The sequence below is a fragment of the Anas platyrhynchos genome, chromosome 3, assembly GCF_047663525.1.
Source record: "Anas platyrhynchos isolate ZD024472 breed Pekin duck chromosome 3, IASCAAS_PekinDuck_T2T, whole genome shotgun sequence".
NCBI classification, from domain to species: Eukaryota; Metazoa; Chordata; class Aves; order Anseriformes; family Anatidae; genus Anas; species Anas platyrhynchos.
In genome coordinates this window covers 99,767,168-99,789,861 of record NC_092589.1, presented here as the reverse complement: position 1 = coordinate 99,789,861, position 22,694 = coordinate 99,767,168, and the positions used below count along the sequence as shown (strand labels likewise).

Genomic DNA, 22,694 nt, shown 5'->3' with positions numbered 1-22,694 from the left:
CTCGGTGATGAAAAGCCGCCAGTATTTTCAGGAGAGCTTAAGGTACCAAACTGTTTCCATAGCTAATTCTTGACATCAGACAACTGAAAAAAAGAGCACCAGGTGTCTGCAGTTTGACATAACAGAAGCAAAACAAGAACTCCAAGAAATAGAGCACTGAATATGTACTGGGTACAGGTACAAATTGTGAACTTCCAGGAACTTTTCACCAGTTAAGACTAAAAAGCCTTCCTTCAAATAAATGCATTGTTTGCTATTTGAGTATTGAACTGACACCATGAAGTTCCTTGCTTTACACACACGTGCAGACTGCCCACAAGTGCCAAGACAGGAGCAGCGCTGCAGATTTATGACGGCTCCCCCGGAGCTGACAGCATGACTGAAGACTCAGTTAACACTACAGACTGTAACAAAAGCAGGATGAATAGCTAAACAAACAAAGTTCTGATCAACAGCAGAAGCATTCCTGTCCGGCTGAGTGTAGGAGGACGCTGTCCTCAAAAAGCATTTCTGTGGAGAATGCTCGCCGTGTACTTCTGGCTACCTGCCACGTATACTGTAAGCACCCCCGCCGCGTGCCTCAGTTGGTTGCCTGCTGCCTACTCACATGCAAGTTGGGCAGCACGAATAAAATAAACGGCATCGGGAGTGCTGAACACAGAGCTCTGAGAGGCTTGCAACTTGCCCTACTTGATCTTTCTCTCTCCTACAGACAGGAGTGCTGTGCAAATAGGGAACCAGGAATTTCTCCTGAAGCCAGCTATGTGGAAGATGTTTCAACACATTATTTCCGCAGATGCTAAGAAGATAGGAGTGTGGCAGGACAGAAGAGGATCAGAAGAGCTGACAATGATAGTGCACACACAGAATTATGGACGAGGCTTCATTAAAATGTTCAGATGAACTGTACAATCAGCACACAGTTACTCTCTGATATTCAAGAAAATTTAAATCCTTGAAGTCTCTTCTGTTATGTACGCCCATGAAGGCTGTGATGAGCCAGTCACTTTACAGAATGGAAGAGACCTCCAGACATCATCCAGCCTAACCCCAATGCTCAAAGCAGGGTGAGCTGGGGCAGTACGCTTAGGGCCTTGTCCAGCCAAGTTCAACAATCCCATTATATGGATACCCTGCTCCTCCTAACCACAGCTAGATAGTCAGCTCTTGAGCAGTGACACTCAAGGACACCAAATGGAGAAGGAAAAAAAAGTTAACATACTTGGATTTCAGCAAGACTCAGGGTGTAAAAGTGTTTTAAGAGACCCCTGCGTACAGAAAACATTAGCTAGACTGACGTTTTTACCAGCTAGCAGGTGGGAAACTGATGAGTACTTCCATCTAGCAGCTGTTCTCCATCCCCTTAAGCCATTTGCTACAAAGCTTACTTCCCTTTCAATCATGCAAGATAGAGTTTCACGTTTTAGGTCTTCTGATTATTTCTGAAGGAGCTGCTCAGCTGGCCAAGTTGATGAACCTTGTATCGTTTTGGCCTGACACACAGAGCCATGACCCAAGAATATGCACGTCTCAAAATGACAAGTAGCACCTAGTTCACACTGCAGACACCAGGAGCAAAATTCAGTTTGCAGTTACACCACTGAGTGATAGACACGTGCAAGGCATCATGCTCAGATCACACATCAAATGCCCCTCCGGAGAGCTGCTGTGTATACCAGACAGCAATTCATCAGGCCAGCCACTGTGCATCCAAAATTCATCAGGCCAGCAACTGGTACCACTGGGTACAAATGAAGCTGTACTGAGTACAAATCCCCTTATCACAGAGCCATAGAAGGGCTTGGGTTGGAAGGGACCTTTAGGATCACCCAGTTCCAACCCCCTGCTATGGGCAGGGACACCTCCCACCAGACCAGTTTGCCCGAAGCCCCAGAGCCCCATCCAGCCTGGCCTTGAACACTTACAGGGATGGGGCATCCACGGCTCCTCTGGGCAACCTGTTCCACTAGATCAGGTTGCCCGGACCACCTGGAAATCAATACACACGCATCTGAGAATTAGATTTGTTAACCTTAACCCGAACTTCATAATACAAGGCTAGCGAGGTACGCATTGCTTCCAGACAAAAACTAAACCCCAAATCATCCTTCTTTCTATAGCCAAAACCTCAAATGCAGATCAAAGAGGGAACAGCTGAGATCTCTAAGACACCAAAACCACTGCTGGGAACAGCAGAGACCAGAGGTCTGGATTAAGTGAAACGTCTATCTGCAGACAAGTTCTAGCCGTAACTACAAGTTCTAGACTTAACATATTAATTCTCTCTTTTTAACCCCAGAAAGCCCTTGTTTCTTAAAAGCATTTATTTGCCGAAATTCTTTCTTGATGAATTTGCCAACTAATTTTTCAGCTTCATGTTTCAGTGTTGAATTCACTTGTACCTTAAGGCCAGAAAGAACACCAAGACTATCTCGTCTGAAGGACTGGAAGAAATAATTTTACACACTGACCCACGCTGAGACCAACTTGTGTCTGAATACATATAACTTATCCCAAAAGACCTTGGAGGCCCTTCAAGAAGTGGAGGCACTAAATACTTCACTTAAGTTTTTTCTACTGCTTAATCACCTCTAAGTATAATCTTACAATTCTATTACCCTGAAAAACCATGAATGACAGCTTAAAGGGAAAAATGTACATTTTTTGGCTGAAAGTTCCCACCTTGTGTGGACAATCCTCTCCTCCAGTTTTACAATTTATCTCACTGACATTCCATATAGCAGGTAACTTTACTCTTAATAAAGCTATTAATTTAAGTAGAAAAAGAAGACACATTGCTTGGGTATCAAACAGAATTTATTTGCATTCAAGGTCATGTGAATTCTGTGCTTGGGCTGCTAGATGTCAGCTGCCTGCATCTCAGCACTGTTGTTAACCATAACGCCATGGGGAGCTGCATGAGAAGCTCAGATGTTGTCATTTTTAATCTGCTGTGTAATAGTAATTTCACCATCTTAAGGTCTGTCTCAAGACCTCAGTTGTTATTCTCTCCGAAACAACATCCATTAGCATTCCATGTCCCATTAGATATTAAAACCAGATACTAATTGCCTAGATTTTACTCGTCCTATTCTTTTCTACAGTTCAATAACTACAGAGTGTAAAGAACGTCCAACTTTGTGCTGTAATAAAGCAGTCCATAAAAAAAAGTGTCTCAATTTATCTTTTCACTTAGCACTGCGTTTTATCAGACATGGAAAAATCACTGCTATCCGAAACTTCAGTAATTTATCATTCTCCCTTTCTTTGAGGCAGCTCTTGAATGAGAGCAACTTATTTAAGTATACGGCTTAACACAAGTCATTTGAGGAGAAAGAAAGGAAAGGAAAAAATATATAAATGACTGCATACCCTGAACTTTTGTATTCAGCTAAATTAAGCAGTAAGTCACAACAGGCAAGTGATTTACCAGAGATTGACCTCTGGGCACCCAGACCAACATAGTTTACAGCAATTGCAGATACAAAACAGTAAGATATTCAATACAGAAAGCAGACATTTATTTTCTCTTCTTAGCTAAGATGAAACTGATGCAGCTTCACTAAGCACGATCCCCGTGTCACATCGCAGCTTCTCATCAGTACGCCTGGTGTTGTACCTGTCAGCGAGTTCTACACGACTGTGTAGTTCAATACGGATCTGACTAATAGATCGTGCCATCCTGTCTCAACAAAGGCTTTAGAGATCTCTCTGTAGGCCACCTCAGTCGCGACCGCAGGCTCCCAGACATCTAATAAACTTGACTTGACATGACACGGGATGCAGATAATCAGACACGCAGCTGTCACAATGAGAACATCAGGATTTTGTTTCAGCTGTTCGTAAGAACCCCCCTGTGCCTCGTGGTGAAGCCTTGTTATGCTGGGTCTTCTTACTACAGTCTTGGGAAAACGAAGCGTCCTCACCATGGTATCAGTCTGTGCATGATATTTGTTCTTCCAGGTATCTTTCACAATACATTGCTTACACTGTACAACCAAACAGACCTCACTCAGAACAGATAAAACACCTCACATCCATTCTTAAGAAAGAAGCTCAACTTTACTGAGTAAAAACGATAATAATTCTTGCTATCCAAAGTTGGGCCAAGCATAAATCCTGGCAGTAGGAGACTTGACTTACCCTTTCTTCTCAAGAAGTAGATGGCAAGTGGGGAAGGGCAAGAGAAGGTGAAGAAAAAACATGAATCACCCAAATTGTGCATTTCAACATCAGTGGCCACCAAAACCAGCTCTACCAACAATGATTTAAGCTTTCTAAATGTCAGGAAGTTTAAACCTTACTTCAGCTAGACCATTTCAACTGAAGAACTCTTACCCTGCTTTAGGGATGCAAAGAACACAAGGCCTGAAGCAAGCACGCTGTAGCACACACATGCTGGTTGAAGTTAAAGCAGCAGCCTTTTCTTTCTGAGCAAGTACAGTAAGTTTTTACTAAATCTTGTCAGTTCCTTGTTCCGTTCTAATACAGAAACGCCTTTGGCATCGCCAAGTAATCCTACAGTAGATGGTGCAGGTAACATGGAAAACAGGCCAGCAGTACAATAATGGCCTGAAGCACTGCTGTAAGAATAGCTGAAAGCCAGTGAAAAAACGCAATTCAGAGTTTAGATTGCTGAAAAGGAAGAAAAAATCTGGAAACCTTAAAGCAAGCTTGCTCTGCCTGCTTGTAGGAAACTAGACGCGCAAAATACAAGTATTTACAGAACACCCACAAAACTATCAGGGGTAGTATCACTGGGCATAAACCCTTATATAAAACATAAGTACAACTGCATCTATTCCACCTTCCTCAGGGAGTAAATATGCCCCTTTTTGCTGTGACAATTTGATTGTGACAGAAGAACCAACAATTTCTGCAAATGTCCCCACATACATATAACAAATCAATATCTTATTAAATAGGCCATCATTACCAAGCGCTGGAAGATTCAATGAAAGAGGATTTTTCTTTTCTTGTTAGTTACAAAGGGTACTTTAATATAAGCCATTAAGCAACCTTCGATAGAAGTGCACATTTCTAGACACATTGATTTCAACCTTTTGCACCAAAGATGACCAGAAAAATGAGAAATTATACACTGCCTATTGAAAATGACAAGCTAGTGACTTTCTGAGGATTGCTCCAAGATATTCCATAGACAATCTTTCTAGACAGTTGGAAACTACTAATTAACAGCTTAAAAGCTAGTTTTGTGGAATCAAAGGCATCACATATTGATTGTTTAAAAAAAAAAAAATAACTAAATAAAAGCACCAAGCCCAGAAATGACACCCTTTCCCCACTTTTACCAAATAACACAAGCACATACACCCAATCCCCAAGAAAGTATCCTAGCATCTTCACACAGAATCATGTCTCTCTCTCACGGACCATTCTGCAAAGTATTGAAGAAATGCTCCAAAATATTATTTCAAAAGAGTAAGCCAAAAAAATAAAAATAAAAAATAAACCACACCCACAAAACTGGAAAAAAAACACACCATTACAAACCAAAGAAACACCTCTCCATCTCATTTCAATCCCTATAAAAGTACGAGCCTCCTGCCCCAAACTTAAGACTCACCTCAAAAAGACTGAGATGCCACTCCTCAAAGCACTATTCTCACTGCTCAGAAGTATTTTGTTAGTGTTGTTGTTCTTTAAATCGTCCAAATCTCAGACAGGAAGCCTTCTGTAGTATCACTTCCTACAGCATGGTAAGTTTTGTAGCACTTCTTAGCAGTGAAGGTCAGTAATGTGTAGGACACCTACACCTATACCTTAAGCCTACCCATCAGCAGCTGGAAGGGCACTCTGTAAGCCTGTATGACAGCATAACTTTGGAACCACACAAGCTTTCAAGAACAACGAATGTGGCTTTGAAGAAGCAGCTGATGATGTTTAACAGCTAAGAGCTCCAAATTTGTCAGTGCAGTGAGGATAATCATTTTGTCAATAATGCATACAATAAGAAATGCTGGTTCATCTAGCCCTCCTACTTATCATTGGTATATGTGACTGAAAGACAACTAAAAGACACATACAAAACTCAAAAGCACTTGACTTTCTCTGTTAGGCCTGTCCAACCCAGTGCTGGCAAAGTCAATCCTAAGTATATCTTACTTAGTATGCCAGCAGTGTAGGTATCTGTAAGTAATTAGGGTTCTCTTCAGTGACAATTGGTACCACAAGCTACAAGCTGTTGACCACCCCTTTCATTCTGTCTTTCAGTGTTCATTTGTAATACAGACAAAAAAAAAAAAAAACAAAAAACACAAAACACAGAATCTATATACACAGGATCTTAAGGAGATGCAAATAAACCTTTTTCAGCTCTTTTCTGATACACATTTTTCCCCTTAAAGGCATACAGCTTTACAGAATAGCAAGTCACCAGTTCCCATACATGCTACCAGCTGCCAAGCCTGTGCAGATAAAGTTGCAGACTCTTCCAACTTTATTGTTTCACCCCAGGCGACCACACGGCATCCCATCCGCCTCCTATTCCTTGCTGTATTTTATTCCCAATCTCAAACCAGCACCCTTTAGAGGGGCTGCAGAGGACAGGAGCACTTCCTAACTTTAAAGGCAGTCGCTCAGCACGGTCGGTTTAGCTTTCTCACCCACCTTAGCGAAACAAGCAGCTCTTCATTTAACCTTTAAGAAGCCGGAGCCCTTTGGCATTTGCTTTCCTTGCTCTCAGCGCTAAGTCCCACGTTTACCTACACGCTCACTCTTCCCCACTCGCTCTCTCCCACCTCCAGCAGCGCCGGACAGACAGACAGACAGACACCAGGCAGGGTTACCCCACCCACCACCACCCGTACCCAAAGCAGCGATCGCTCCTCCGGCTCGGCACCTCCTCCAGAGCCCCCCTGAGGGCACAGGGCGGCTCCGAGCCCCCCATTTCCCCCCTCGCACCGGGGCCGGGAGGCGCTGAGCCCCGCAGGGCACGGGAAGCACCGAGCGGGCTGCAGCCGGGCTCGGGCCGCTGCGTTTTGTTTCCCCTCAGCGCTCTCAGGCAGCAGCCGAGGAACGAGCCGAGCTTCTCCAAATTAACAAAAACAACCTAAAATAGCAATAAAGGGCAGCGGTGCCGAGCCCCGGAGCTCACAGCACGGACCCTACCGCGCTCCTTCCCCTCTCCCAGCCCCCCCAAACCCGCCGGCAGGGCGAGGCGGAGCGGGGACGGCTCCTCTGTGGGGAGCCCCCGGCCGTTAACCGCCACCCCGCGACCGTTGCGGGCCGTTACCGGCCGCCATGCCGCGCCCCGCCGCCGCTGCCGCCTCACCTTCCCTCCAGCCCACGGCCATGGCCCCTCCGCTCCGCCGGCGGCCCCGCCCTCCCGCGCCCCGCCCCGGCCCGTCCATCAGCCGCTCCGCGCCTTCCTATTGGCTGGCGGCGGGGCGGGGGGCGGGCCCTAATCTCCCCCCCTCCCTCTCCGCGGGCTCCGGCAGGGGGCGCGCGGCCGCGCGCACTCGGCCGCGGGGGCGCGCACGGGGAGGGGAGAGGAGGGGGGGGCCCGGCGGGGCGCTGCTGGGTGCGCGGTGCTGCTCCTCCTCCTCCTCCTCCTCCTCCTCCTCCTCCTCCTCCTCCCGCACCCGCACCCGCACCGAGGCGGCAGCCCCGCGCCCAGCCCGCCCCTGCCCCGGTAATAATGCACTAGAATGTCAGCGCTGAGAAAGGTACGGGGACAGCGGGGGGGGGGGGGGGGCAGGGGGCTGAGGGGGTCGGGGGGCGAGGGGCGAGGGCACGGTGCCGCCAGGGCAGCGCCGCTGCAATTTGGGGGGACGCGGAGGGGTTGGGGGGGGGTCGGTGCCGCGGGCTCACGGCCTCGGAGCACCCCCAAATCACACGGGGGGGGCGTGCTGGGGAGGGGGGGGCTGGCGGAGGGTCGTGGGGAGAGGGCAGGAGTGTGCGGAGCGGGGCGGTGCTCCCAAATCCCAAACCTTCCCGGGTGATGCTCCCAAACCTTTCTTAGGTGATGCTCCCAAATCCCTCCCGGTGATGCTCCCAGACCCTTCCCGGGCGATGCTCCCAAATCTCTCCCAGGTGATGCTCCCAAACCTTTCCCCATCGATGTTCCCAAATCCCTCCCGAGCACTATCCCCAAACCTTTCCCCAGCGATGCCCCCAGCCCCGCGGCGATGCCCCCAGCCCCCTCCCGGGCGATGCTCCCCATCCTTTCCCACTCGCTTCTCCCCCAAACCTCCCCCAATTTCCATCACGGAGCCCCTCACCCCGGCCGGGGGGGGGGGGGGGGGTTCAGCCCACCCCCGCGGTGCCCCCGGCAGAGCAGGGAAGCGGGACGAGGAAAAGTTTGGCGCTGCTGCGCTTCAGCCCGGCACTTCGGGCTCCCAAAGCCCTCGCCGGCTGCTTTCGGCGGAGCCTCTCCTGTCGGCACCGCAAGTTTTCGCTGTGCTCCTCGCCGCTGCTTGTAGGGCTGAGCAGGTTTCATCCTCGCTATCGGAAAGGCTGCGTGGCGTGTCCCCGTTTCCCCCCCTTCCCCAATTATTTTTATATGCTTTCGAAACACCCGGCGTGTGGTTAAATTACATTGTGTTGTATACTCGGGTTGTATTCAATATTCTCGTGAATTACAGGGCTGTTGTGTGTTGGGGATTTAATTCTGAGCGCTGTAGTGATCTGACACAATATTCCTAAGTTGGGGGACGCATTTATTATGCCCTCGTTCGGTTCAACATGAAGTAAAAACTAGGACCGTCAAATACATTCCTTGATTCTGTTGTAGATTACTGCCAGCTTCTCGTTTTAGCACCGCACAGTGCTGTTGGCATCTAGTTGCACGTATACCTGCCTGTCCTCAGGGCAAAGCCGGGCGTCCCTCCTCCTCACCTTTCTAGAATTTGCAGCCCCCCCGAAATTGCCTGAGATCTCTGCCACAAACCAAAGGTGCGCTTAGAGGCAAGTTGTACGATGGACGGCTCCACGGAGGGGCTGAGGAGAGCGTGTGCTGGCCGTGCAGGTGGCAAAACCCCGCGGTGGTGGTGATGCTCCTAGGGACCGAATGGCAGTGGGGTGTCCCAAAGTGCAGGGAAACATCCCACGGCAGCGAGCGCTGAGGTTGTTGGCCGTGCCAAGCTCCCGCAGACTGCCGAGTCCAGGCAGAAATCGAGCAGGATGAAGTTTGTTACAACTAACTAATAATTCTTTCTACTAAGTATCGAGTTAAGTTGCTTTAATGTAAGTGAGCAGGTGTTTTATCTCTAGGGGCAAATGTGTTCCTGTCCTGCTGTGCCTGTGCACCACGGAGCATCCCACCTGCAGCGTGGCTGCTGCAGCTCCCTTGAGCCTCCTGGCCAAGGGTACAGCAGGTTTTTGTCTGAGAGCAGATGTTCTGATAGGAAATATGCACGGACAGCCTTAACAACTACATTTCAGCTTGATTGAGAGCTTTATCTGGCTAAACTACAGAAACTGGAATAATTATTGGGATAGTTTTTGTGTACCTTAGCAGAGGTGGTAAGACATTATTTTACACCTGCCTTTCCTAGGCAGGAACTTTTTTCCCTGCTTGCAATTACATGTAGTCAAAGCAATTTCCCTGCGTAGCAATGATAATCCTATGAGTAGTTTTGGTAATAAAAAGAACGTTGAAATAAACCCTTGTTTTTTCGAAGGTGTACCATCAGGGGGCCCTTTCAAACTGCATCAGTCAAACGAAAACAGCTGCTTCAGTTCTACTGCGTGAACAAGACAATTCCTGTTAGATGCCTCAGTTCATCACCGCAGAGAATTAGTTTATCTAACCACACGTGGTAAAGGGGGTGACCACTAATGCAGAAAGTGAGTGTGAGCTCATCAATTATGACTGTATTTAAAAGAGATTTTTAGTTCTTAAAACTCTGTTGTAAGGGCCAAAACGTCCCACCTGAGTCCACAGTAGTCTGTTTGCTAAATGGGTAGTTTTGTTTGGCTAACTACAGAAAGGAATTAAATGTAGATGAGTTTGCTTTGCGAAAATTCATAGTCATCCACGAACCATATGGCTTTCTTACCTCTCGTAGAGAAATACATCTATGCATGGCAGATACAGTATGTCAACAGCTATGATCAAATATAAGTAGAAGTGGGCACGGATGATTCAGAATCTCCTTTAGAGCAGGCCTGCCTGAGACTACAACTTCTCATATCTCAGCCCATATATATCTCCATTATAGAATTATGCTTCCCGAAAGAGATTATAGTTCATCACAGCTACTTTCTGCTGTAGGGGCCAAAATGATTCATTAAAGCAAAGTACTGTTCCTATTACATTTTTTTTTTTTTTTTTTTAGGAAATGTCAAGCAGCAGTTTATTCACTTAGCACACACTCAGTTGTAATGAGAGGCAGGGAATCACTGCAGCTAGATTTCTCAATCAGTGCTTCTACAAATGTGCATAAAGAACACACGCACACAACAGTATGGAGAGCACAGCTCTCACTTTGTTCTTACCCATTTCTCACTGTGATTCCTTAACTACTTGCTTTGTGCACAGAAGTTGCTATGCATTTTCCTGCCGTGTTTTCACATTTCTCTGTCCTTGCCAGTTCAGAAAAATGAACAACAAATAGCTTCCAGTATGGCATTGGCCCTTAGCCCTCTGATTTATTTTGTGGTTTCATAACCATATATTCTTACCAGCTAAAAGGTTTTCTTTCCACTTCTGGTAGTAAATGTGGTGTGTATATGTGGTAATATGTATCTGCTGGTAAATGTGTCAGGTATACCACAGAAGGTGGCTTTCGTCTCACATGGGGAATCAGTGCCTCTTGTCTTCATTCAAACTTGTTAGTGCTGTGTGTGACAAAGTAGATAAATTGATGGTAATGAAACAGGTCAAAAATACAGTCAAATATATGCATAAATCCAAGAAGGCAAAATCAGTAATTTAGAAACTCAGGTATTATATATGCACAAATAATTTGAGGAGGACCATACACCAGAGCTTTCTATCTTGTAGCTCCCCATCATCCTTCATAGCTGCTCCCTCTCCACCCAGAGTCCTTCCACCACTCTTAATCTTGAATCCCCCATCTTGAGTATTGTCTTTAAAAAGCACATTTATGTCAGAGGAAAGAAGAGCCTATTAGATCTGCCTGATACACTGAGCTTAGTTTTGCAACAACAAGTTTTATTCTAGCAAATGTAAAGGTTAAGTCTCGTTAATGAAATTGCAAACAGAGTTAAGAAAGGAAGGCATAAAACTAAGGAACACAGATTTATTGTTGGACACCAGTTGCTTGTGGTCATTTAAGGTATCTGTGATACATATTTCATCCTGGATGCTGAGAGGCTGATCAAGCAGCGTTCACCCTCTGGAGCACTGCCTTTAGGAGGGAGCAACTCTCCTGCATTGCCCTGGAAAGGTAACAGGTCTGCACTGACTGCAATTCAAAACATTTTTATTTTTTTTGAGCTGCCTCCTTATTATCCTTCTTCTGTTCTTTTAATTTAGGCAATATTGTATTTTCAATAAAACCTAAGGTGTGGGTGAGAATGCAAATCAATTGTTTAAGCTTGTCTGGAATCTAATTGCCCTTAGCATGCGTGTTTTTCTTAAGATGTTGACTTCTTACACACAATTTATTTTTGTGCATTGGAGGTCAACTGAATTAGTTGTCTCTGATTCTTTACTTCTCAACAGTATGACTTGCATTGTAAAGCTTTTAAATTCCTTAATAACAATATGCAAATTGCATAAAATAAAATATCAGCAAAGTTTCCAGCAACTCTGATAGTCTTGTCATTGGATAGGCTGGTGACTTTTCCTGAAAACAATATATGGACTTATTAATGGTGCAGATACTCAATTTAGCCTTTGAGGAAACTGCCCAAATCGTTTCACTCTGGCAGTGCCACTCTGGGAGCTCGTGCAGCTGTAGGGGTACAGAAGTGTGTTACGGTCTTGATGTGTGTTTTGCTGGCAGTGAGGAGCACAAAGAACTTCCCCACTTTCACACCTTCCTTCTAGCTTTACAAGTAGCCCATAAAAATAACACAGAGCAAATGGCTTCAATAGCCACAAGTGGGAGGTTATTCTTGACCTTTTTTTTCTTTTTTTTTTTTTTTCCCTGAATGGCAGACAGTAGGGAGAGAATCACACGACTTTACTATTTCTTTTATTTCTTCTAGAGTAATCTTTAAAGGTGGAGGGAAGGAAAAAAACCCAGAGGATCTTCCACTCTCACATTTTTATTGATTTATGGCTTAATAAGTCATTGGGATATAAAGCTACAGAGCATAAACACTCTTACTCAATCGAAGTTGTCTAAATCGAGCCCAAGTAAGATAAAGATGACACTTTTGCTTCATTCATGCGGAGCAAAATTCTCTCCAGAGAGAACCAGCACCAGGCCCACCTTGTGTCCTCTGCACAACAGCACATTTCACTCTAAATGAACAAATAAATTCTTGAATTTTAGAGATGAATAACAATCATCTTCCCTGATGAGCAGAAAGGAGGACATAGCTTGCTTTTCTGCCTTTCATTTACTTTCCTTGAGCTCACAGCCTTTCAAATCCTGTCTGGTTGAAGCCACAGGAAGAACCTAGGCTTTTTTTTTTTTTTTTTTTTTTCAATAGAAAAGAAAATGGAAAAGCACAACGGTGTTTATTGAAAAATCTGTGCATCTGCCTGAATTATTCATCATTTCCGTAAACAGGCTTCCTGTAGCACGATGTAGATGAAATATGTAGACTTAATAATGAGAATTTGTCCTCTTAAAATTGGGCCATCACGTAGCAAGAAGAGTGAGTAAGAAGTATGAATGTCCTGTGGTCGGGAAGGCTTTGGGCTCTCATTGGCAAGGATGACCCAAGTTCACCTCCCCTCTGAAGACAAATTCAGCCCCTCTGATGTTTCTCTCTCTTTCTCGCTGTGGGACATGAAATAGCTTTTCTCTTTGCTTTGATTTGTGCTGGTGGCTTTGTCAATCCAGCCTCTGGCGCCCTTTTTTTGGCTGTTTTAGGGTTATCTTTGCCATAGTGTTTTACTGAAAGGTTAGGATATTTTAAAAATGTACACGTGTGGATTGTTCCAGTTATACATTGTATACATTAGATTTTTATTTCAATCTAAAGTTTTGATCTCACTCAATTAAGGGTCTGTTTGCAAATGGCGTCACGTAGGAATAGCTACTGTCATTTGTATTCGTACCTCAAATGTCAAATATTAGTTTTCAAATACAAGTTATTATTGAATTTAAGAGAATCACTCTGAAATTTAAGAGATGTATTTTAAAATAACTAATGCAAGTGATGTTTTCTTAGTTCTGTAACAGAATCTTAAGTTTGCTGTTCTCTTTTGGGAATTCAAATGGGTAAATGGGACTGATGCTTTTTTTTTCTGTGAGTTTTAGTAGGCTGAGAAATCAAAACGTTACACACAGACTAGATACAGTTCCCTCACAGCATGCAGTTTGTTTAAGCTGTGATACACTGTGATTTGTAGATTAGAGTGTTTCTGTCACAAGTATCTGCAGAGAGCAGGTTAGAGCACCGCAGGCAGGTAATGCAGCAGTACGTCTGAAAATGCAGCGTTACTTTTGCCATCAGTCCTGAAACACACTGGGCTCTGTAGCATGTCTCATCTTCACGCTACGTCTGTGTTTATTCGTTATGCAAGAGGTGCGTGTAAAATGCGAGCTGCTTCAAAAGAAGTTATTGTGATAACATTGAGGAGGGATGCCATGAGTTATCATATCCTGTTCTTTTACAGCAATGTGCGTTGTAAGCAATTTGATAAGATTTCTTAAATGGTAATTTGGAATTTACCACTCCAAAATCTTCACATATACGGTGACACTTTTAAAAGAAAACCCTCCTCTGTACAATATTTTCAGCCACGTTTCTCTTTTTGGAAGATAAAGCAACCTCATATAACACTGACCTTTCTTAGGAAAACTTGACCTATCTACACCTCAAAATTTCAGCTGCAAGGAGATTTAGGAAGTTATATATTACTTCAGGAATCGAAAGGCACGTGCGTTGACCTTTGAAAATAATGAAATAGATGACCAAAGCATTATAATAGATTTAAACAGTTGAATCCAATGGTTTGAGGGTCTGTTATATTTCTTCTCAAATTGAGAAGTGGTATGGTAATTTTGGACGCTTCCCAAAGTTTTATCTTTTTCCTGCCTAGAAAATGTTTCTCTACAGCTAAAATGAATTGTTACAGGTTACATAAATCGGTGGAAATGTTCTTATGGCCATCAGTAAAAGATCCCCCGTAGTGATGTGTGTTCGTTCTTGAGGTCATTTATAGAGCGGTTAATGTTACTGGATATTGCTTGGTTTTGAGTTTTCTTTTTGACATACACTTCATTCTTCTCTCGTTCTTAACTATTGCATTTCAAAATAGCATTTTCTTTTTATGGTGCTTTTGGAGACTGTACATTCCTTAGTAAATGTCTCAAACATTATTATTGCTAACATGAAATGTGCTTACGATTTACAGCAGGCAGGTCCTTTCAGGGTGGAAGTCACTCTCAAATACCCCTTGTCATGCATAAATTACGAAATGCACTTTCTTTCCTAACTGATGACAGGTCTCCCATCATTTCCCTGTGAATTTCTGTCTCTTTTTGCTTTCCAAAGTTATCATGAATTGCTGTCCTAAAAATGATGCAGAAAGGGAAAAATATAGAGCTGAGAGCTGCAGTGTATACTAGGCTGTAGCATGCTGCTTTGATCAATAAAATAGGAAAGTTTCTCCCATATAACTGTATCATATTCAGACTGCAGTCTCTTCCAGGAGCTTTCTTAGCCTTTGCTTGTAGTCAACCTCCTGTTTAGTTGCATACCCAAGTAATGTAAAACAGTTTTTGTGTGTTTTTTAGCCAGAGAACAAATGACTTTTCATGACTTCTTCAGTATAACCTCTTTTTTTTTGTGTGTATTTGTTAATCTATTTAAATTACATTCCCTTATTAAAAGCAAACAGCAAGCAAAACAACAAAAGACAAACATCTTGGTGGTATTCTTCCTGGTTTGATGGAATTTCATTTAAAATGTCCTAACAAATTTCCATCCCCAGCACGAACACGGACACTGAAACTTAGCAAACTAAGTGTGGTACCTGGGAACCCAAAGAATGTGTGAAGGCTTACATTCTGACTACAGTGTCAAAATGAAAGACAGAATCTTGCTTCACTGCTTGCAAGACTAGTGCTACAAGTAAAGATTGCCACGTTAACATTTCTGCTTTTCTGCACTTCTTAATGTTGAAATTTATAAGACCCAGGGGTCACATATTAGAGCAAGCCCATGTTAATGTTGGAAAGGTAGCCAAAAGGAAAGGTGCCACAGAGGGGTTTGGGAAAGCATTGTGATATGGCTTGGGTCCAGAAGAAAAGGAGGCAAATGATCAAGGATATAGGTGGAAGTATATGTATGTAACAGGAAAACTGGTGAAAAGATCCTAATAGGGCAGTGCAGGGGAAGACTATTTTTGTTGTCTTTTTCTGGTTAAATGTAGTGGGCTAAGAATAGGGGAAAGGAACAAGCTGCGTAAACAGGAACAAGCTGCATAACACCTCTTCTCTGAGATACCATACACTTTTCACAAACTGCATCATGAAAGACTTAAATATTTCCATGTTGCAAAGCTGCACAGATAATAGAAACCTTCATCAGCACTGGGTGCGTGTATGCGTCTTGATATTGAAGGGGCTCAGCTGATCACAAAGTAGGTGTCAGGCTGTGTTGCTGCTGTTCTTTACTTGGAAAAGATGACCCATAAAACAGCGTAATTGCTCCAAAAAAAACCAACATGATAGGAATACATTTTCTGCAAGTAAGCATTATGCTGCTCTTAATTCCAGTTGCATAATTCCATATTACATTGAATAAAACTTGTCTCTCTTTTTCAACACATTTCATGAGGTTGGCCCAAGTTACCCTGAAGAAACAACTTACCCGTCATTACCATGACTTACCACACAAGCTACATTCCTCCTGACCAATGGAATGAAATTTCCTATGTTTCTGATTTTGGAGCACAAGGAACAAAGTATTCTTGGCAGCCAGGCTGTTCCCGTACAAATTCTCTTCTGAAAGACATCAGTGTGATCATTAGTCTTCATTTTTTTCAGAGCAAGACTTAAAATTGTCTTCTCCAGCCTTGCCCTCCCTTTGTAAATATGTCTGGCTCTTGTAATCGCTACCACTGGTGAGATCTCAATTGAAATGTTTTCATGAAGTACCAAAATAAACAGCAATGTCCGTGCATGCAAGATGTTCTGGTTATGAAGGAATGGTGGATACACTGAAATATTACTCAGTAAAAGCCTCTGGATGAATTTATTTAAAAAATTTATCTATGAAAATTTACATTGCCATTCAGTACAACTATTTTTGTCTATAATTACATGTATTGTGCGATTTGATCTAGACGGTTTTATGGTATTCTTCTAAATTACTTGATTTTTCATATCTTGTTTTAACACAAATCTATGCAAGCTATATACCATAAACCTATTAGAAAAATAGACTCTTTATGTAAGCAATGGATTGTTACTATACCTAAGCATCAATATACTTTCCACGTAGAAGAGCAGAGAAAGAATTTAGATTGCAGCCTTAACAGTAACTTTTCAACATCTTTAGTATCTTTAGACTTCACAGAATTTAAGAGTAATTAAAATATTCCTGCAGAAAAAAAAAAAAGAAAGAAAGAAAAACAAACACCCCTCCTCCCAACAAATTCTAAAATAAATTACTAAAGTGTAATAAAATAAACTGGAAAATCACAGGACAGTATAGAATTAACAATGCTGAGCAATAGGTAATTAGTATTTATATAGTCATTATGAAGATGAAACTAGTAATAATTTTATCCATATGGATGAAGGCAGTTAATAGTTCCTAAGTCTGTGGAAAAAAATATGAACTGTAAGAGAACAAAATTGATTCCTGTTAAAAATGAAATAGGATATAATATAGTTTAGGGATTATTTATGGGATTTTTTTTCTTTCAGATGCATGACTTGAAACTTTGATTTTTATTCAGAAGTCAATTGAATGAATTTCCAGGACATTTGCATGTGTCAACAGGAAACAACCATACCTTTGTGAACTTCCTTGATAAGTAAATAAAATTTTAATATTTTTTTTTCCCTACAGCCATTTTCACCAGACTTTTGGGAAATTTCAGCTGGTGCTGAAGTGATATATTTCTGATTTCACTTAAAAATATCCTACACTCATGTTTGTGCATGAACCTGGGCCTTCACTTAGTGTCTTGTTGCAGTAACACAGGCTGACTGAAATCTCTATTTCCATTTGTGGCTTGGTCCCTACAAACTCTGCAGGCTTCCTCTTGCACATCATTGGTTTATTTGCTTTACCAGTGCTTGTTTCTGTGTCATTTGGATGGCTTGGGGGTGAAAGAGAAAGCAGAATCCTCATATTCGACAGGAGGAAATACTGTGCCAAGCAGCTGGGTGCAGTTGGGCTCCCATCAAGGCCTCGCGTGGTTTAAGGTGCCTTAGCATCTCCAAGATGCCTGCGTAGGCCTGGCTGGTGCAGCAGAGACCAGCTATGACCTGGACCAGGGGAACCCAGCACCTCTCAAGGAGTTATCAGCTGCGCAGGGCTGGCCAGCGGGAGCAGGACAGGCTTTTCCTGCCACCATCGAGGAGTTCTGGGCCATGTTGGGTGCCCTGGGGTCACCCTTCTGCCCCTCAGTCACAGTTCCTAAGTATCCCACATAACCCATGGGCCGTATCTACCAGCTCAGTGTGTATCTGCTGACCTCAGGTATCTCACAGCTTCCCAAATAACACCAGGCACCGATTTGCAAGCAGCCAGCTCTTGCCCTAGGCATGCATTTCCATCTCAACACAGGGAGCTGTTCAAGAGGCTGTACCTAACTCTAAGCATTTGATGGAAAGAACTTCATGGGGAAAACAAATCTAAAATGAATGGATCCTAGAGATTTATGTGTTTGTGTTTGTTATTTGATATAATAAATGAGCCCACATAAAAGTGCTTTCCTGATGTGCTTGGAGAACATTCTGCTGCCTGTGTGCAAATGTGAGCTGTCAGTTGCTCAGACTTCAGCTTATTTGTATTTATTTTTCACAAATTAGCCTGTTTCCCCATGAAATCTAGCCATCTCAAATACTTGAAACATTTGAACTCCGCCATTTCAGTTACACGTGAACAAGGAAGTTTTTGCACATGCCTCACCGTGGTGCGGGTTTTGGTTTTAGTATCATATTTGGGCTGTGTCATACTTTTCACCGTAAAAAGTATAGCTTGAATATATCATCATGAATATATTTTGAGCTAAATGTGCTTAAAAATAATCATAAAATTTGGATGGACAGAGAAAACATGGGCATTTTTACCTGACAAGACTGCTTAAAAGAGAAACTGTATTTTCAGCTCATCTATATTGTATACCAGCAAATAATCCATGTTCCTTCACTGAGAAACAGCGTTTTCCTTCTGTTCTGGCAGTAGTCAGAAAAAAGAGCAAAATGCCCCAAAACAGCAGGCTGGGATATCAACTCAGTGGTGATTGAAGAGAGAATATCACTAAGTTATTTTCCTGTAGCTTCATAGTCCCCTGTGTTTTATCGCCTCCCCTGCTGTCAGTAACCACTAAAGGTGTGCCAGGTACCCAAGACTCCCCTGTACTTGGTGCCATAACAGGGCTTGCTCAGCCTCTGTGCTTTTTTTTGATGGCCATACCACCTTTGGGGCTTGCAGCAGCTGGGAAATTGTCTGCCTATTTTTCTGTGGTGTTGTTGAGTTGCCCATCTCACTGAACTTGCTGAGGGCTGCCTTGGTCACCAGCACGGTGGGAATTCCTGCAGTACTGTGGGCTGTTTGTCTGGAGTCAGGGAAACCTGAAGAAGGAGAGAGACTTTGGCTGTGGAAATGCCTGGGAGGTGGTGCCCAAAGGGTGCTGTAGTCTCCATGGAAGATACCATTTTCAGGCCATGCCAACACGGAGCACCATGTAATGTTTCACTGCCAAACCACAACTGCAAGCTCTACACCTTGCCCCATTGCACAGAGACTGAACACCCTTCAGGCTGTTGTGTTTTGGGAACGTTGCAGTCAGCATTCCTCTCTGCTGATCTCAAGTAATGACTGAAAATGCAAGGGGACAGCTTTAGTGTCCACCCTGAACAGCGTTGCGTGCTTTTCCATCATTTTTACAGATTTCCTTTGAAAGAGCTGACAACGCGTGATCTATTTTAAATACTGCTTCAGGAGATAAAATTATTTTGGTCTAAATGAAATCAATAAGCAGTATTAAATACAGCGTAAGGTTTAAGTGAGCAAAAAATAAAATAAAATCCAGTGACCCTCAGTATTTTTCACATGTCAGGGCTGGTATAACAACCCTTAGCTAATTGGTTTCTCCTTTCTGTAAAGCAAACAGCTTACTAAAACCAAGAAACCCTTCTCACTCTGAAGCCCTTTTGAAGGCATGAGTAGTAACAGGTGCGCTTTTGGTGTCTCCTCCTTTATTCCAGGCTTCCGTTTTTTCTCTGAGGTCCCTATTCTTCAGAAACCCTGGACCATATTCTCCTCTGATTCCACGTGTGCATTGGGAAATCTTCCCAAAGTTTTTCTGTGTAGCCCTCTGCAAAGCCAGGTGCTGGTGACACCCAGCTTTGTGCATCCCTCACCCGTACTGCTGCTTTACAAGCTGACATGGCACAGTTGACCTCCTCAGGCTCCTTGCCTTACAACAGCACCTGGCAGACACCACCTTTCCCCTGCCCCTGCTCTCGTGTCCAATATTGTGGAATCGATTGGATTTTTCCAACAGAGAAGCACTTTTAAGTTCTTAATAAAAATTAACGCGGCTCTCCCTGGCTAGCTTTTTCCCCCTAATGCTCTCTCTTTGCTGTCTTCTTGCCTCTCCGTTAGAATTCTGATGTTGTTGGATCCTTGATTTGCTGTATTGAAAAATTTCTGAAATAAATAAGAACATTGCTTACATCTGTGGATAATGCCAATCCCATATGTATGGTGCTCGGAAGTGTTGCCTAGCAAAGTCTGTGAATCTTGATGAAATGTTAGTTCCTTTTCATAACTTACATCTGTTATTTCTCACACTATTTGATATATTTTACATGCTTTTGTGATCCTGATTTTTAAAGAAAGGGAATTTGTGTCCAAATGGACTCATGGACTCCCTTCTTTCTTTGAGACGTTTGTCACTGAACATGAGATTCATCTGATTAAACTTGTGGTAGCTGCCTCCACCAGAGCAGCTACTGGTCATTCGTGGTTCATTTGAGGTGAGTGGGGTGAGATGGGCAGCCCCGAAGGGTTCAGTCTTACCCTAAAGAAATTCAGCTGCATTGTCTCTGAAAAGTGCTACCTATCACAACGCTGGAGCCTGAGATCACAAGAAGGGGATTTCTGAGATGCTCAGAAGGGGATTTCTGTCACAAGGTCATATGTTATATGTTAGTATGGTGAGTTCCAGATGGGAAATGTACAGGTAGTCTCTGCTTGAATACCTTCCAGGAGAACTTTGGCTACACAGTTAAAGAGGTCTTGAAGGAATATCCTTTTCATATTAGCTTCTCACTGGTGATAAAGATACTTTTAAGATCAATATAAATGCATAAAGACATCAGAAATACCTATTTTTTCATCGGTATAAGACTGCACTTGAATCCACTGTTCTCATGCATTGAGCTCTACAGGAAGCTAAAAACTGCATCGTAGCCCTCTGTAAACTTCGTGTTGCATGTCCTGCATGCACACCCACTTCTCATAGCAAATCAAATCTGATCTAGAGTAGTTCCAGACAGGAGTGGGGCTAGGATTATTGCCTTTTTTTAAAATTATTTTTTATTTTTAAATAATAAAAACATAAATCAGTGAATACATTTTGCTTGGTGGTTCTTTTCCTTGCTGAGCAACAGGAGGCTAAGATGAAGAAAAAAAGCTTGTTTGGAGCCTATTCGGAACATGCCAATAATAGCAGTTGTTGGTAATGATTCTGTTCCGTATGAGTACATGACATGCTCCTTCTCTCTTGTGATAAAAGCTTTAAATGTGAATACCCAGGAAGTGCCAGCATTCTAATTGCTCCCTGTAGTTAAGTACATAAAAATATCAGATGCATAAAATATTTTGGCATGAGAAGTAGATGGGTAAAGAAATAGGGTACACTTAAGAATCCAGGAATATAGAGTGGAGGCAAAAGTGTCATCCTAAAATACCTGACATTGCCTTTGCCTGAAGCTGCAAATGTTGGTGAGAGAGGTTTAGTTGTCTTGTAAGGAATGGGCTTGAGGTCTCTCATCAGCCACATTTGAACTGGAGACCTTTGATCTCAAAGCTGGTTCTTTTAACATGACTTTTCATTTCTAGTTTGTAGTACTGATTTCAAAACTCTGAAAAGTGGAAAGCTTTATAAAGACCTGGAAACATGAACTCCATCCATACTGCTCTTAGGACATATGCATCCTGTACTTACAGGGCTGATATGCTATTGATTTTAAAAGAACCTAACCCAGAATTAAGACAGAAAACCAACAAGTTTTAAAAAATGAATCATAAGTGGTAACGAAAGGCCTTTTAGAAAAATAACTAATTTCTCTTTTTAATTCTAACTGAACTTATTTTGGCATTTTGTGAATTAAAACTGCTGCTGATTGTTGTAATGTTAAAGAGAAAATTGCCATTTAAACTGTATGTTTAGTCAAAAAGTTATACTTCCATAATCCAGCTAACGTAAAAGTGATAAATTGTCAGCATACATTATACACATCATTATCCACACACCCATTATATCAGCAGATGTATCTAATGATTTTCAAGGTTTATAAAAATATTTTAATTAAATAGATATTGGTATTACTCCAACTGAAGCATCTGTAAGTCATCCCTTTCCTACTGAGTTTAGCATCTTCAACAGGAACATGTACATTTGTAAATATAGAGTCTTCTCTCTTGTTCTGTAAGCATGAAATCAAATCAGGTTTTGTGGTTCTGTATTCAAAAGGTTTTACAATAGATCCCTAGATATTTTTATTACTTGAAATTCAACGTTTTTGTTCCTCCAGACAGCTTATGTGTTTTGTGTTTAAGCTGCTTGGGCAGCTTAATTTTTGTCTGTGTCCAGCTGATTTCTAAATTGTTTTTTGTTGCTCTTGATTATTGAATATTTGGTTTAGCTTAGTTCTGCAGTGCAAAATGAAAAGGAAAATTAAGATAACTTTGTGATACAATTATGACTATCCTCCCTCCAGTCCTCATCAACACTGTCATGATCAGTTGTATAATGATACTGAAGAAATATTTAAGTAAAACTTTTACATTTTTTTTATTCCTAAAATGAGGTAAATAAGTAGTTTATAGATATAGTTACCATACATAGATGTAGTACATATCTCTAAATTTGATCTAAGCATTGATATATAATACTTTACAGGGAGGAAAACCAAGCTTTTTTACTTCTGCATAACTGTAGCCTGTACGCATTGTCACCATTACAGTTAAAATATTCTTGTTTTCCTACTGAATTTTATATTGCAATCCATCACTTTCTTTCCATTTCCAGTTCCATACAGAATTTTACTGAAAGAAAGTGGAAGGAAAGGTAAAAATGGTTTCATAGAATCTCAGAATGGTTTGGGTTGCAAAGGACTTTAAAGATCATCCAGTTCCAACCCCCTGCCACGGATGAAGATGTCTTTCCC

General features: G+C 42.5%; 2 protein-coding genes across 10 annotated transcripts in view; one reads left to right on the top strand and one right to left on the bottom strand.

Annotated features, from left to right (window-relative positions):
* Positions 1-7,517, bottom strand: part of ERICH1 (glutamate rich 1) — a 97,393-nt gene extending 89,876 nt beyond the window's left edge. For 2 of the 3 annotated variants that reach the window (XR_011808548.1, XM_027455148.3), the window contains exon 1: positions 7,295-7,451. Coding sequence is in view for 2 of the 3 variants with exons in the window: in XM_027455148.3 (XP_027310949.3) it covers positions 7,295-7,373 (79 nt within the window). In the remaining variant the exon portion in view is untranslated. Of the gene's footprint in view, positions 1-7,294 lie in introns of all 3 variants that reach the window. The other variant, XM_072036388.1, reaches the window with a different exon arrangement.
* Positions 7,518-7,535: 18 nt separating this feature from the next.
* DLGAP2 (DLG associated protein 2) overlaps positions 7,536-22,694 on the top strand; it is a 471,424-nt gene continuing 456,265 nt past the window's right edge. For 4 of the 7 annotated variants that reach the window (XM_027455147.3, XM_027455135.3, XM_038177139.2 and 1 more), the window contains exon 1: positions 7,536-7,688. In XM_027455147.3, coding sequence (XP_027310948.1) covers positions 7,671-7,688 — 18 coding nt within the window. In that variant the 5' untranslated portion in view covers positions 7,536-7,670. The remainder of the gene's footprint in view (positions 7,689-22,694) is intronic. The other 3 variants (XM_072036386.1, XM_021267382.4, XM_027455131.3) reach the window with 2 other exon arrangements.